The sequence below is a fragment of the Hydractinia symbiolongicarpus genome, chromosome 8 (genome assembly GCF_029227915.1).
Source record: "Hydractinia symbiolongicarpus strain clone_291-10 chromosome 8, HSymV2.1, whole genome shotgun sequence".
NCBI lineage: Eukaryota > Metazoa > Cnidaria > Hydrozoa > Anthoathecata > Hydractiniidae > Hydractinia > Hydractinia symbiolongicarpus.
The window spans coordinates 21,841,434-21,856,918 of record NC_079882.1 but is presented as its reverse complement, the minus strand read 5'-3'; the positions used below and the strand labels follow the sequence as shown (position 1 = coordinate 21,856,918).

Genomic DNA, 15,485 nt, shown 5'->3' with positions numbered 1-15,485 from the left:
GTATGGAACACCAAAGGAAGGGACAGAGAATGTGATACGCTCAGCGAAAGCGGAATATTAAAAACCGGAAAATAAAAATAAAATGATTGTGTAATTGCTTAGTTACAAATTACTTTATTATACAAATATATACAATCTAAAAAAAGATATTTTTTCCTCTTTGATCAATCGACACAGCAAAAAATAAATTAGAAGTTTCAAGTAGCCAGCTATATACCACTTGATCAACCTCATCTCCAGGGTTCTTTTATGCCAATGATATTCTGAGAAGTCGGCACAATAACATAGGTGTAAAAAAGTCCAAGGGACGAGGTTTCCACTGGATCTATTTCTTCTTGATTCTGCTTTTTGAATCGTTTTGACGTTTTAACTTCGTGTACCATGAGGGTGGCTCGGATTTCGTCTAAATAAAACAAAAGCAATCAAGCAATAAAATCCGAAGAAAAACTAATGAAGCCTGAAATAAGAGAACATTTTAAATGGTTATAAATGGTTTTTTAAATTGCAAAAAAACTTTCGATCACATTTTACAACGTCATCACTTTTATTATCTCATTCCAATAGAAATTTACACGCACATCGTAAGAACAAAGCTAAGCGCAACATGTAGTCTGCAGCAAATTTCGAGTTTAGCCAAACTCAACTGGCATAATATAGAATACTGCGACCCCCCGGATACATATACGCGCTTTTGCTGTTTAAAAAGAAGATTCAAAGCTAGTACACCAAACCAGGAAATTATAAAGGTTGAGTTGTTTTTCTCAAGACTAAAACTTAAACACCTCTAGATTTTAAATAGTTAACAATATTACCCAAATTGGATTAGTATTCGCTAGGTTCAAATAAAGCCTAAATGTTAAAGGATTCGACAATATCAAGGTTTAAAAAATTCCCTTGAAATGTATTAAAAAAACGCCTGCTTCTTTTTTGATGATGCTATTACGTATTTTAAAGTCAGTTGGCAATTTTTCCACAAAGTTGAGACGTTTTGGCGATTTCCTGCATTTATTTGACATTCAATTTGGTGCATTCTCCTAAAATTACTTCACAACTGCATTTCTTCCTGTTTCTTTTTAGTTTTTTCCTGAGATTTTAAATAAATTTAAATTCAAATATCTTCAGTAGGCTACAAACTCTGTACCTACAGAACAAAAGCAAATTACCAGTTATTTACGGTGGAAGTTGGAAAGCTCCGTTAAATTTTAGCTATCACCATGGTAATCATGGATCATCATTCTATTCTAAAGTGGCAGGAACTAAGGACATTTAAAGAATTTATCGCCTAGCAGGAGAAAAAAACTTTAATGAAAAATGCACTCACAAAAACGATTGGATTAGCAGTAGTTGTCTGAAGATCATCTTTTTTTGATGAAGTTCGATGATGTGCTCCATATATCGTTGAAGAGGTTTTTCCTGTCTTGCTAAACGAGCCTTCCACTTGCGATGATTTCAAATCAACCAAAACCTGTTTTATCACACTTATTTCCTGCAAAAAAGTGACGAAAGTATCATGAAATACAAATTAAAGATACTAGTTCAGTACCCATATATAAGTTTTTTACTGCCCTGACAAATTCTACAGCTCAAATAAAACATTCTAAGGCTGCACTGCAGATTACTCTCTCGATAAACCAAACCAACTAGATTTTATTAATATTTCCATTTTGGTTGATTTAGATTGAGGTCGTTGACTTTATAAAATAACACAGAATAACATCATGCTTTGTGTATAACCTCTACCTTATTGTTCTGCTTTTTTTCGACGGTCCTTTCTTGCGAATGGAGACGGAGGGGGGATGGGGGGAGGGCGAGGAAAATCATCTTTCCGCTTATCCTGGGTATTTTTACGCATGTTAATAATTTAAATTGACTAAACTCTGCAGATCAACCATTTTTTTTTTTGCATAATTACTTACTCAACTGCTTTTTTTGACCTGGAAAGTTTATCGAAACACACTCACACACAAAAAAAAAACAAGCACGCCCATTCAACACGTGCAGCCATTAAGTGACTGAAAAGTTAAGTTTTGTCAAGTACAAGAAACCAACCTCTCTTTGGTTTAATAATCTCTCCAAATCACACGACATTTGGTTATTCGATGATTTCAAATCATTGTTCTCTTTTTTTAACGTTCTGAAGGGAAAATCAATAACAAATAATGTGACTAATTTTTAGGTAGAAAAGAAGATTGTAATATCCGATGTATCACCTGATATCATTTTCTAGGGCAGACAACGTCTTCTTTTGTATATTGTTCTGTTCATCACGTGTTCGAATACTGTCAATCAAATAATTGTAGGGTTGTTGCGCCTCATTGAGTAAACCAGTCGTGTTCCGAAGCTACAATACGAAGAAACAAAAAATACAAAATACTTGAATGATGGTAAATAATTGAAAAATGAAGAAACTCGGTGAAATGATATAAAAGATTGTATATATCACCTCCTCTGCTATTTCTTGTCTTTTTTTGGTTTCACGCTCAATATCGTGACGTAATGATGTATTCGCTCTTTCAAGTTGCAAAACTCTTCTTGCAAGATGAACACTAATATATATACATAGAAGTGATATTTATTCATGGAAAGTATAAAAGAGAGAGAGAAACACACGATAATTTTCAATTGTTAAACGTTTTAATCAATTTCTGCTCTATTTAAATTGTAGGGTTCTATTTATATATCTAATAAAAAGCAGTGACAAGATAAATATAGAAGTTTAAAAATCTCAACAAATCCTAAAATTCAAAAAGTAAATTTGAAGCGACAGTTGGCTGTTACCACGATTAAATTACCTCGTGTCTCGCCGGCCTTACCACTAGTGTTTATCTTAATTTAAGAAGTGTAAACCTACCTTTGTTGCATCCGCCTTTTAGCTGTACTGGGTACATTTGCACCATAACCATATGCAAACAAAACACGTTCTGCATCATCCTCACTGGTCACTACATATGAAAAATATATTTACAAAACTAGTCCTTGGCGAAACTTAAAGTTGAACGACTGAAATTACTCTTATTTTACTTTCAGCTGCTTGCATAACAACATCATCTAATTCTTGTTCAAGTTTCTCGTAAATTTTTAGTTTAGATTCAAGTTCTTGATTTCTTCCTTCTACTTCAGTCAATCGTCTTTCTGATGAACCTTTCAATGCGTAGTATTCTTTGCTTATTGTCTAAAAACGGAACACCAAAGTGGTGAATGTAGATATTTGTTCACATATCAACCATTCTTCCTCCTTTTTTGCGACAATTAGAATCTGCACAGAAATAGAATTGTCTCTAGAAAAGATAATGACCTAATTTATAAGCACTGCATAATACCTCCATTTTCTTTGAAAGCGTGTCATTTTGCAGAACCATTTGTTTCACATTATTAAGCGCTTCTTCATGAAGTAGTTGGACACGATCAAGTTCAAAAGATTTTAATTTCACTTCATTTTGAGACTCTGCAATTTTACTATCTGAACTCAATTGCAACTGTCGAAACCTAATTAGAAAAAAAGTGGATCATTTACAGTCAAAGTAAAACGAAGAAAAGCACCTTTTCTAATTCAATTTAGCAAAAAATTATCAACGTGACATAACATTGGCTTGCTTCCCTCGGTAAACTTGTGTTTCACGTTGTCAATTTATATTTCATTATGATGTTACAAACACAATAAACAGTTGAATTAAAAGCAAAATAAGAGTACATTCCAGTTCTAACTTGACAACGACGACATCAACGACAACAACAAAACAACAACGACGACAACAAAGACTTTGCATGTACGTTTGAAATTCTTTGAGTATATACTTACTCTCCAATTAACTCGTTAAACTTTTGTTGGAGATGTTTTTCTGACTTCATTAATCTGTTTTGTTCCTGCAGCGCTGAATTCTTTGTGTCGCGTAAAGTTCTAAATGTAAACAAACAAGCTGAGGTAGATAACAAGTTAAAATGACAATAAACAACCCAACCAACCCTAGCAGTTAAAATTACCTATTTTCTCTTTCATACATTTCTGTGGTGCTTTCCTTTATTTTATTTAATTCATTGTTAGTTCTTGCAGACAATTCTTCCAACTCCTTTTTCATGCGTTCTTCATACTCTCTTTTGTAGGTTTCCCTAAATAAAAATATATTCCCTAAAACAATTTGACATAAACATAAATTCACATATTCCATATAAAATCTTATAATATGTGCACGAATATGGTTAACTTATGTCACGTACTATGCACTCTTCTAATACCTTATATTTATGTAAACTTTTTAAAATAAAAGAACCCCTCACCTTGAATTTAGATACTTTTCATACAGTTCTTCTCTGGAATGTTTTACTTCATCCAACTGTTTTGTTGTATGTTCATATCTCTCCTCCAATACTTTATATCTTGGATGTAATTCATTCACTTGTTTGCTTAAATAGTCCTTGTCTTGGCGCAGAAGTGCAAGCGTTTGGTTTTGTTCAACCATCTATTAAAGTCAAATTTTTAAATTTTTTTATTCATTTTTTTTATTTCCATTGAAATAATATCAATCACTAGTTAAGAATGGCCGTATCAAACCAGACAGTATTTTATTTTAAAAAAGAAAAAACATTTAAACTGAAGAGGCAAAACAAGATAAGCAAAGAATAAAATCCATCAGTAAAACATTGAACTTGGTAAGCTTTTAAAACCAATGGAATGTACGTTACCTGGGATCTCAGTGCTTCCATTTGATTTGCTTTGTTTTCTAATTCAACTTTATAAACAGTGCATGTTTTTTCAAAATCAACAATTTGTCTTTCTAAAGCGTCACGCTCACTGAAAAGAATTATACATTTGCTATACATCATACTGTAACAAGTACACCAAGTATCCAAAAAATAACAAAAACAATGATATGCAGCAGATGTAATTTTACCTTGAAACATTATCATAATTTTTATTTCTGTATGTTTTGTGGGAGAGCTGTGAACGTAAATCTTCTATTTGGACCTGAAAGCGTTGACAGCGTATGTCAAGTTCTGCTCGAACTTTTCGCTCTTCTTCGTTTTCCTACAAAATCAAAGTAAAGGGTTTGAATTCAATGGAAATATCTGTAAATTATACTTTATACAATTTTTTTTAAGAATCATCTTACCATTCGTAATTGCTCTATCTCACTTTCTCGATCATGCAAATCACTTGTAATTAAATCCAACCTTTGCTGCAAGGTTTCGTTTTGAACTTTTAATGGACGCACACGTTCATATACCTTGAGCTGTAAAAGAAATTTGTTATATTACTTACATTTTATTACTAAGATATTGTATTATTAAAGCCAAAGATTAAAAAATACACACAAAAACTTGTGGTCGTCAAATGAACGAATACCTTGAACATCTCTTGCATTGATAAATCCTCATCAGATTTCCCTTTCATGTCAAGATATTCTTCTTCACTTAATTCAACATCAACAAGCAATTTTTTTGAACTTAATGTTGAGGAAGACAATGCTTCATATTTCTCTTTATACAATGCTTGTGATTTTAAACTTTCCTGTAGATCAGATCTTAATTTATTGATTTTTTTAGTTCCTTCTTCTTGAATCATACGCAACTTTGCTTCATACTTTGCTGACATCATCTGCTTTTCATGGTTGACATCTGTCAATTTGTCCTCTAAATCATCGATGCGATTCATATTATCAGCTTTTAATGTATCTATTAACAAATCCTTTTGGCTTATTTCAATCTTTAGCTTTTGCACGTCATGAAGCAACTGTTTTTTCAACAACAAGTCTCTTGTTATGTTTCGTGATTTTTCCACATCTGTTTCTGTTAGATTAGATGAAGATGATAATAATGTCGATGTGACATCTGTCAAAGATGCATTTGAAAAATTTGTGGTCTCCAATTCTGTATTGGTGGACAATGTACTACCATTCGTAGTGTTGTTGGTAGCAAGTGAAAACTGACTACCACTTTTTGTGGTGTCATCATTTACATAACTTTGTTTGACTGAAGAATCCACAGAGCTTGACTTTTCATTACTTGTCATTTTTTTAAATCTATAACTAAAAAGGAGAGCAGTGATGGAGTGAACTTAATAAGAGGTCAATATTAAATTTCTCATTGTCTGAAGAAATCATTAGGACATGAAGATTCAGTTTTGTTTGTCAGTAATTACAGCTAATGTCAATTACTTTCATTTGTTTCCATGTTATTTGCCTAAAAATGATTAAGTTGTTGATGTGAAACTGATGTTCTAACATCAAGAAATAGCTAATTTGTGATAAAAGACAAAAGACATAATAACATTGTCTCAGTCTTATACATGGCTAGCACTTTCTAGTAAAATCATTTAAACTATCAGGGTAGAAAACTGTACTTGCCAACTTGTGACTAGGTAATATCATTCTCCCTCCCACTAGGTAATATCATTCTCCCTCCCTACTTTTAAGAACAAATCCAAAAAAGGCACATGATTCTAAACATTGATTGGCGCTTTAAGGGTATATGATAGAAAAACATTAATAAAAACAATTTTTTACATGAATGGGTCATTGCTGGGCTCAAAACTTGACTCAGTTTTGGGTGTTTTTTTTAGACTCTTGTTAATTATGTTACAAGCCAGAGTTCCAAAAAACCTTGAAAAATAAGCTATGAGAGTCAAATTGACTTTGTATGTTGGATGTTTAAAGTGCATTTCAAAGCCTACATGACACACCGTTTGAAAACACTGGAATATGTTTTTAAAGTTTATAAGGGATGTTGCAAATCTACTTTGCAATGCTTAAAATGTACATGATTGTAATTCTAACAAAAAAAAATATTCAACCCAGTAAAAGTTAAGTGTGCAGAGATATTTGTTTGGTGTAAAGAATGTTTAAGTTTGTTATTAAAATGCAAGTTTTTATATTTTTGCTACCCCTCATTTTTGAAACAAAAGCATAAAAGTGAAGCCCAAAATATTTGACAATTTTTTCTTTATTTGAGCTTTTAATAGTTAAATGTTTAGCACATTGCCGTATAAGTCAACTTAACTATACAGACCAGAAAAAAAACATTTTTTTACTTACAAGTCCAGCATTAAAATTAACGAATTGCGTATTGCGACTCACAAGTCCTTTCGTTAATATTTAAAAATATATATACTGTACATAAACTTTACGTTCAGTGTTTTAAACGTTTCTTTATTATTGCACAATATGCAAGAGGTGAAACTACATAAGTTTTACGACGTCACGTAATGATGATATAATTGAATCTTTTGTTGTCATACATGGATGATATTGTTTAAAAGCAGGAATGACTAGAAAGCTTTATCTGTATATTTTAAATAAATAGACATTCTTTATTTGATGTCCTTTTTAATCATAATAAAAAAGTAATTTCGATTGCTTTTTTATAACAAAATATGGCAAATTTTTTGTAGTGGCATTTTCTTTTTCTTTTAGAAAGAAGTACAGCAATTTTTGGCATTTTTAAATGATATTCAGCGATATTTAAGCACCGAAAGGATGTGTTCTTGTCATTTTAGAAAGAAGTGCAGGGGCTGCTAAGCCTCTTAGGCTCCTTTTCTAATCATAAAGCAAACTGCAGTGATTTTAAGGTTTTATAGGAACTGTGGTGATTATCATCATCATCATCATCATCATCATTCTCGGCTTAACGTCCGTTTTCCATGCAAGCATGGGTTGGACGTGGTATATTAATGACCCTCTTCCAATCTGATCTAGACTGTGTTAGATCTAAACTCAACTTCCTCTGTATTAAGTCCGTCCTTATAACCTCCTGCCAAGTCTTTCTCGGTCTGCCTCTGGGCTTTGACCCAGGAACTATCAAGTCTCTACACTTTCTTACCCAATTATCCTCCTCCATTCTTTCCAAGTGCCCCAGCCAATTCAATCTTTTTATCTGGATAACATCTTTAATTCTACGGAGACTTAGCCTGCTTCTTAGCTCATCTGAACTCTTTCTGTCTCTCAGACTGGCGTTACACATCCACCTAACCATTCTCATATCATTCCTTTCTAAACGGTCAAGATCTTCCTGCTTCACTGCCCATGTCTCACTACCGTACAACATAACACTTCTTACACAGGCCTCATACAACCTACCTTTTACCTAAATTGACAGGACTCTGCTAGTCAAAAAAGGAAGTAACTCTCTGAACTTTTTCCAAGCAAGTAACACTTCTTCCAACACCCCCTTCACTGCCCAACATATCACCTAAGTAACAGAAGTTCTCAACTATCTCTAACGAGCCACTGTTGTACATCATTAAAGCTGGAAATACTTCATTCCCTATAATCTCACCTTTGCAACGCTTGCATACAAACTGAATGTCAGCTCTTAACCTTCCACTAATACTACTGCACTTCTTATGTACCCAATGCTTGCTAGTCTGACAAAAAATTGAGTTATTACCAACCCGTTTCCTGCAAACTCCAGAAGACCACTTTCCAACTACAAGGTCACACTTGCCTGCAATGCTACTAATCATGACTTTAGACTTTGCCGTGTTTACCTTTAGCCCTTTCTCTTCTTGCCCTTTCTTCCACTTCTAAAACTTTTCAACTAATTCTTCCATCGACTCTGCTATGAGAAACAAATCATCTGCATACAATAACTCCCATTGACAACCTGTTCTGAACTCCATCAACAGCGCTTCTAAGACTAGAACAAACAACAAAGGACTAAGTACAAAACCCTGATGTACACCAACATTTACACTAAATTCATCACTAAGTGAATCGTTAATCCTGACACGACTTCTAGCATTGCTGTACATAGACTGTACCATTGTAACTAGCCACTCATCCACACCTAATTTTCTCATAGCCCACCAAATAACTTTACGTGGCACTCTATCAAAAGCTTTCTCTAAATCTACAAAGGCAAAATAGAGATTCTTTCTCTTTCCTAAATACTTTTCCTGAAGCTGTCTGAGTAAAAATATTGCATCTGTAGTGCCACGTCCTGGAACAAAACCAAATTGCATGCTATCTATATCAATTCTTTCTCTAAGTAACTTATCAATCATTTTTTCAATAACTTTCATTACTTGATCAACCAACTTCAAACCTCTATAGTTACCCCTTTCTAATGCATCACCCTTGCCCTTGAAACAATTCACTATTACACTCGACTGCCACTCACTCGGAATAGCACCATCCTTTATAATCTGGTTAGCAAGACTTGTAATAAGCTCAACTCCAATATATCCAGATGCTTTTACCATCTCTGCAACAATACCTGATACTCCTGCAGCCTTGCCAATCTTTAATTTCCTAATAGCCTCCACTACCCATTCTGTCTTGATCTGCATAGGTGGCCCTTCTACAACATCATCATCAGACAAATTATCCTCATCCCAATCAAACTCAGTGTTAAGCAACCTCTGATAATAATTCTTCCAAGCTACCCTTTTCTCCTCCTCTGTGCTAGCCAAAACACCTTCATTATTACGTATACACTTCTCACCTACAACATCTTGATTAGTCTTGTATCTGTTTCTCTCTGCTTCTGATTTTGCCTTATACACTGCTGTACGAGCACAACGCTTAGCTTCTAAGTAAATATTTTTACCACCACCTGACTTCCACTCTTTCCAAAGTTTCCTCTTTTCCTTTATACACTGGTCAACCTCATTATTCCACCACCAGGTCTGTCTATGTCTAGCTGGTCCTTTCGTCCACCCACAGGTATCATCAGAAGCTTCTTGAAGACAATTCTTCAAAGTAGTCCAAGTACTTTCAACATTGTCACTATCACATTGACCATTGTGGGCTAACTGCTGAACTTTTGCACTAAATTATCTTGCTACAATCTCTTCTTTCAGCTTCCAGACTTTACGACGGGGCCTGTACTTTCCCTTGGCTTCTTTAACACTCTTCCAGATAATATCACAAACCAGCAACCTATGCTGGGAAACACACTCTTCCCCCGAGATAACTTTCACGTCCTTCACCACTTTCTTGTCTGACTTTCTAACCAGGAAGTAATCTATCTGTGTCTTACAACCACCTGACTCATATGTTATCAGCCTACTCTGTCTCTTACTGAATGATGTGTTGCAAACCACCATGTCATTCCAAACTCAAGCAATCTCTCCCCTTCCTTATTTCTGCTCCCAAATCCATAGCCTCCATGGACACCTCTATAACCTTCAGATGACTTCCCAACATGACCATTAAAGTCGCCGCCCACCATGACAAGTTCAGTGTCTCCAAACTTTTATGTGACTGCTATTAACTCATCATAAAACTTATCTTTATCTTCCTCACTGAGTCCACACTGTGGAGCATAAACTGACAGAAAAGTGACAATCCTATTACCTATCAAAAACTTTATCACTATAATACGACTATTAACACGCATAACATCTATTACTTTTTCTACCCATTCTCTGCAACGAATATGCCAACTCCTCCATATCCATTACTATTACCAATCCAAAAAAGCTTATACCTTGCCCTCCTACCTTCCACAAATCTCACTGAAGCTCATCTCCACTTGACTTCCTGAACACAACACATATCAACAGATCTACGTTCTAACATTTCAACTACTTCACCTGCTCACCTCTCAGAGTACCAACATTTACACTAGCCATCCTCAACCTAGTGTTATCTACCTTGTGATGTGATAGCTGGGTAACGGCTTGACGATGCTCACACCTGACTCACATCTGTCCTACCGTGCGCTACACCTTCACTCCATAGAGTTCCAGCCCCGTTTACGCAGTTTGTCTGATCAACTATTCTTACGGCCATTAATAAAGAGTTTTGGCATTGTACAGCTGGATGCCCTTCCTATCGCCAACCGTTCACAGACCGGACTGGGTGTTTTTTTAAAGTGACACCATCACTATGTGGCATTTCATGGGACTTCCACAATCACCCCTTTAAACTAAGGTATGGTGGAGGACGTTCAACTCCTCTCTTATCTCTTAAATAGACCCTTCACCCTTATCCCACAATTTTAATCAAAAATAATAATATCGAAGTTTGTCTTGCTACATAAAAAAGAGAACTTATAAAGCTTAAAAAACACCGTATTTTGTTATAAAACCATCAAAACAAGGTCGTAAACTGCCTAAATTGTAGCTGCATAGTAAGATTATCTTTTGCTAAAATATATGATGGTGAAAACATGCTAGAGCTAAAATATAATACTGCAAGACTATCGCTAGAATAATGTTAAAATAAAGGCAGAATACACTTATCATAACTAATGTAATAGTCATTCGAGAGGATGGCCTCTGTTATGGCTACATATTACATGTTTTTGTCCTTGTAATATGTAATATTGCAAGACTGTTGTTAAACAGATCTGCATATGGGAAAAATACATGCAAAAAACAAGGCAGAATATGCTTGTTAAAACACCCTCCTTTGTTATGGGTGCTAATGCTACAAAAGACTTTGAAAACACGTTTTTGAGCATGCAAGTGTTTTTATCTTTTCATCTTTACAACTATATTTTTTCATAAATCAAGAACAAATTTATCCAAACACTTCGTTTTTGAAGAGGCAAATTATTAATAACTTTTTTTTTGCAAATAAAAATTACTAATTATCTGCATGTGTGAAGCAAAAATACAAAGAATAACTTTAAATGTATGGCTTTTAGAAACAACTGCATTGTCCAAAGTTCTAAAAACAAAACAAGCACAGAATTTCTCGTTGCAAACAAGACTTTGCTTTTAATCACGCTAGAACAAATCCACCAAACAAACAAGCAACAGCCTTTGTAATTCAAATTTTTTTCCTGTTGGAATATACTGTTTCGCATCGACAATTAGCCATTTCCTGTCAGCAAAAAAATGTTGACGTGAATTTTTTACTGCCCAGCTGAATATCAAACTGTTATTGTGTCACATAGCTGGAAGTTGATTCGTCTTGGCAATCCACAATTTCATGTTGCTAAAAACAGTAATATGAACTTAAATTTCGGTGTCTGATGTCAGCAAATTGCCTTCTAATTGCTAACGTTTCCAGGAAAAACACAGTAATAGACAGAAAAATGGATTTTAATTACCAATGTTGCGATGTTAATATAAAGGGATATTTGGCGGAAAGGGTGAGGATGCTGGGCAAGCAAAATACACAAAACTTTCCTGTGTGTGTACTTAAATAATTAACACTCTCCTCCATTCAACACCTATCCTAGTCTCATGAAGTGTATATCTTCTGAAACAAATTATCGTTGTTTCCTTTCTCTCTCTTTTTTACCACATCTAGTTGGTTCCTTTCTCTCTTCTTTACAACTTGTCGTTGTTTGTTTCTCTTGTTTCCCTTTTTAAAAGCACTCGTGTAAAATTGCCATTCTTTCATTAGTGCGCACTCACCACAATACAAAGGCTGACAAAATCTGCCTGGCATCACCAAATTAACCCAAATTCTGAAGTCCTACCATATCACATTGCTTGCATTTACAATTATTTAAAGTAAATCACTTATCATCATCATCATCATCATTATCATTCTCGGCTTAACGTCCGTTTTCCATGCTAGCATGGGTTGGACGGGGTATAATAATGACCCTCTTTCAATCTGATCTAGACTGTGTCAGATCTAAACTCAACTTCCTCTGTATCAAGCCTGTCCTTATAACCTCCTGCCAAGTCTTTCTCGGTCTGCCTCTGGGCTTTGTCCCAGGAACCATCAAGTCTCTACACAAAAGAAAATTCTTATATGGTAGTGAAGATAACAATTTTTACAATTATCAACCAGGGCACAAATAGAACCCTGTACTAAAAATATGTATAACTTTCCTACACGGTACAATGTTGTAACAATGGCACCCATAACGTCTGTACAAAACTGCAACAGTATCATGGACACAAATACACAAATACAAAATATACACAATGCACAGGAATTGTGCGTCCCACTAAGGCTTGCCATACTACTGCTCCATTCTAGCAAAGCATTGTTGGACATGCACGTATTGTCTATAACAGTCACTAGGACACCGACCAAGTATTTTAATGATGGATTCTGATATACCGCTGCAGGCTGCTGCAGTGGCACCACTGTTCCGAAAACTATGTGTATTAAGGGTCCAAATTGTTATTAAGGCTAATACTTAAAAAGGATGAAACGTGTTTCTGTGTGACAAAATCACCACTGAAAAGTACAACCAAAAGACCATGTTTGGCATCCTGAAACAGAAGGTATTGTCTACCACGTTAAGGGGACATAAATTCCCTCCCTTGTTGGCTAGTCGAATTTTGATTCCTTGCCGAAAAGGATCTGTTTTGCATGCTTTAATAAGTAAAAATGCATCTTTCCCACAAGAAGGAAAAATAACATCAGAAGGTGCCAGATGAATTGCTGGATCAAATAAGGAATTAGACGAACAAACAGATTCCGAAACATGTAAAAAAACAAAAAGGTGGTAAGAATAACACTTTTTCACAACTGGGACTGGTCTATAAATGTCAATATTCCATTCAGCAGGAGTGATGGGCAACCTACAACTGACTACTTGAGGGTGACAACGTGGAATACCTCGCAACACATAAAACAATTTGTGTACGGAAACTAGTTTTTCATTTTAACCGCAAACATTACTTTGGTATTGGAAAGGAAGGAAAGAAAAAGTTGCAGGGTCAGTTGCCTCTTTTAGTGGAAACACCGGTGTAGAAATCTAGTAACATAGCTGTTGAAAGCTGCAAATTCCAGATATAGGTATGTAGACCTTATATCAGATGAAAGTCCTAAAATCAAGTAGCGATTCCATTGTGTCCAAGAACTCTGATATTGAGTCGGGATAAGTGTGGGAGCTACTTCTGCCTTTGTGCATATGACTTTGAACTTTGTGACCTGTAATCGAGAAAGGAGATCAGCGTAAGTGTTGGAACTTCCAGCTATGTGACACAATAACAGTTTGATATTCAGCTGGGCAGTAAAAAAGAACAATTTCTGAATTAATGTTAGCAATGGCTTTGCTATATACGCGGAAGACAACTTTCTTGTTTCCCAAACTTTCACCCCAGCAAAATGTGGTAACTACAATGGCTAATAGCTCACAAAAACTGATACTATAATCGTGCTGCTAATAGATGCATAACGAAAACCACCGATCATCACAATAATCCTGATGTGTCTGTATATAGGTCAGTCCTATTGTACGAAATAGTATCCAACTGGAATAATGCCACCCAATTCCAGGATGATAAAAATTTCAAGACACCACTCATTGTCTTTTCACGCCTTGACCAGGAGAGAAACGTGATGATGCAATTGGTGCACCTTAACTACAGTACTGTGAAAAGGTTTGTTAACATCGTGTTCGCGTAACGAGTGTGGTGCACACGAACCACGATAAAATCGTAGTCTTTATGTATAACAAACTTTCAAACATTCCATCTCCACGAAGGATCGTGTGTCCCACGAGTATTTTCGCGAGCTCCACGATTTTTGTAGCCAGTATAATTTAATTTTTTTCTTTTCAAAAAAGTCTTTCATTAAAGTTAATTTGTTGGTTTTGTCAAGTTAAAAAAAAGCATATTCGTAGTCTTTGCTTGGTGTATACTTTTTCGTCATGGACACGATTGTATTTTTACGAAATGTCATTTGTCTAGAAAAGTTAAATTTGTCTGCAGCGATAGAAATGTTTTTTAAGATCACATTTTAAAAGTTTAAAAACGAAAAGCGGTGATAGAAATGTTTTTAAGATCGCATTTTAAAAGTTTAAAAACGAAAAGCGGCGATAGAAATGTTTTTAAGATCGCATTTTAAAAGTTTAAAAACGAAAAGCTGCGTTAGAAATGTTTTTTTAGATCACCTTTTAAAAGTTTATAAAAGAAAAGCGGCAATAGAAATGTTTTTTACGTGGCATTTTGATTCACAAACGATTAAAATCTATTATATAGCTAGCATTATGACAACGAATTAAAACAACAAGTGTTAATTTATTTTTTTCTGTTGGTTTTGATTTAATTGATAAACTAATATGGTCTTTGTTGTTTTACAATAAATTATCTATCGTGGACGCCATGGTGTAATGTTTAATTTTTGTTCGTGTAGTCCTCAAAACATGATCGTGAGGTCCACAATTGTTAAAAAAAAACGCATCTTAACAAAACTTTTCACAGTACTGTAACACCAAATCTAAAAAACTTTTTATCAAACATGGAGTTCCCCAAGGTTCCGTTCTTGGTCCTATTTTATATTTACTCTATATTAATGATATAAATAACTCAATAATTTTTTCAGAAATTTTTCATTTTGCAGATGACACTTGCATATGCTAACCATAATCTGAAAAAAATGCAGAAGCATTTAAATATAGACTTAAAATGTATATAAAAAATGGCTAACTGCAAACAAAATAGCATTAAATGTAGGCAAAGACTGAAATCATTCTATTTAGGCAAAGAAATAAAGCAGTCAACTATGATAAAAGGCTGAAATTAAATGAAAAAAAACTTGAATTTTCATCTGATGTAAGATATCTAAACATATTAATAGATAAATATTTAGATTGGGATTTTCACATATCTTATATTGGCAATAAATTAA

At 34.5% G+C, this 15,485-nt stretch overlaps 1 protein-coding gene across 1 annotated transcript; it reads right to left on the bottom strand.

Annotated features, from left to right (window-relative positions):
• Window positions 1-86: 86 nt before the first annotated feature.
• LOC130654489 (progesterone-induced-blocking factor 1-like) lies at window positions 87-6,046 on the bottom strand. Its single transcript, XM_057457082.1, has 15 exons — window positions 5,342-6,046; window positions 5,109-5,228; window positions 4,890-5,023; window positions 4,681-4,789; window positions 4,276-4,457; window positions 3,982-4,107; window positions 3,800-3,898; window positions 3,321-3,486; window positions 3,022-3,172; window positions 2,852-2,942; window positions 2,444-2,546; window positions 2,211-2,341; window positions 2,050-2,134; window positions 1,322-1,486; window positions 87-403 (listed from the first exon to the last, which is right to left on the bottom strand). The coding sequence occupies exons 1-15, from the start codon at window positions 6,005-6,007 to the stop codon at window positions 326-328; spliced, it is 2,406 nt and encodes an 801-aa protein (XP_057313065.1). The 5' UTR covers window positions 6,008-6,046; the 3' UTR covers window positions 87-325.
• Between the last annotated feature and the right edge of the window lie 9,439 nt (window positions 6,047-15,485).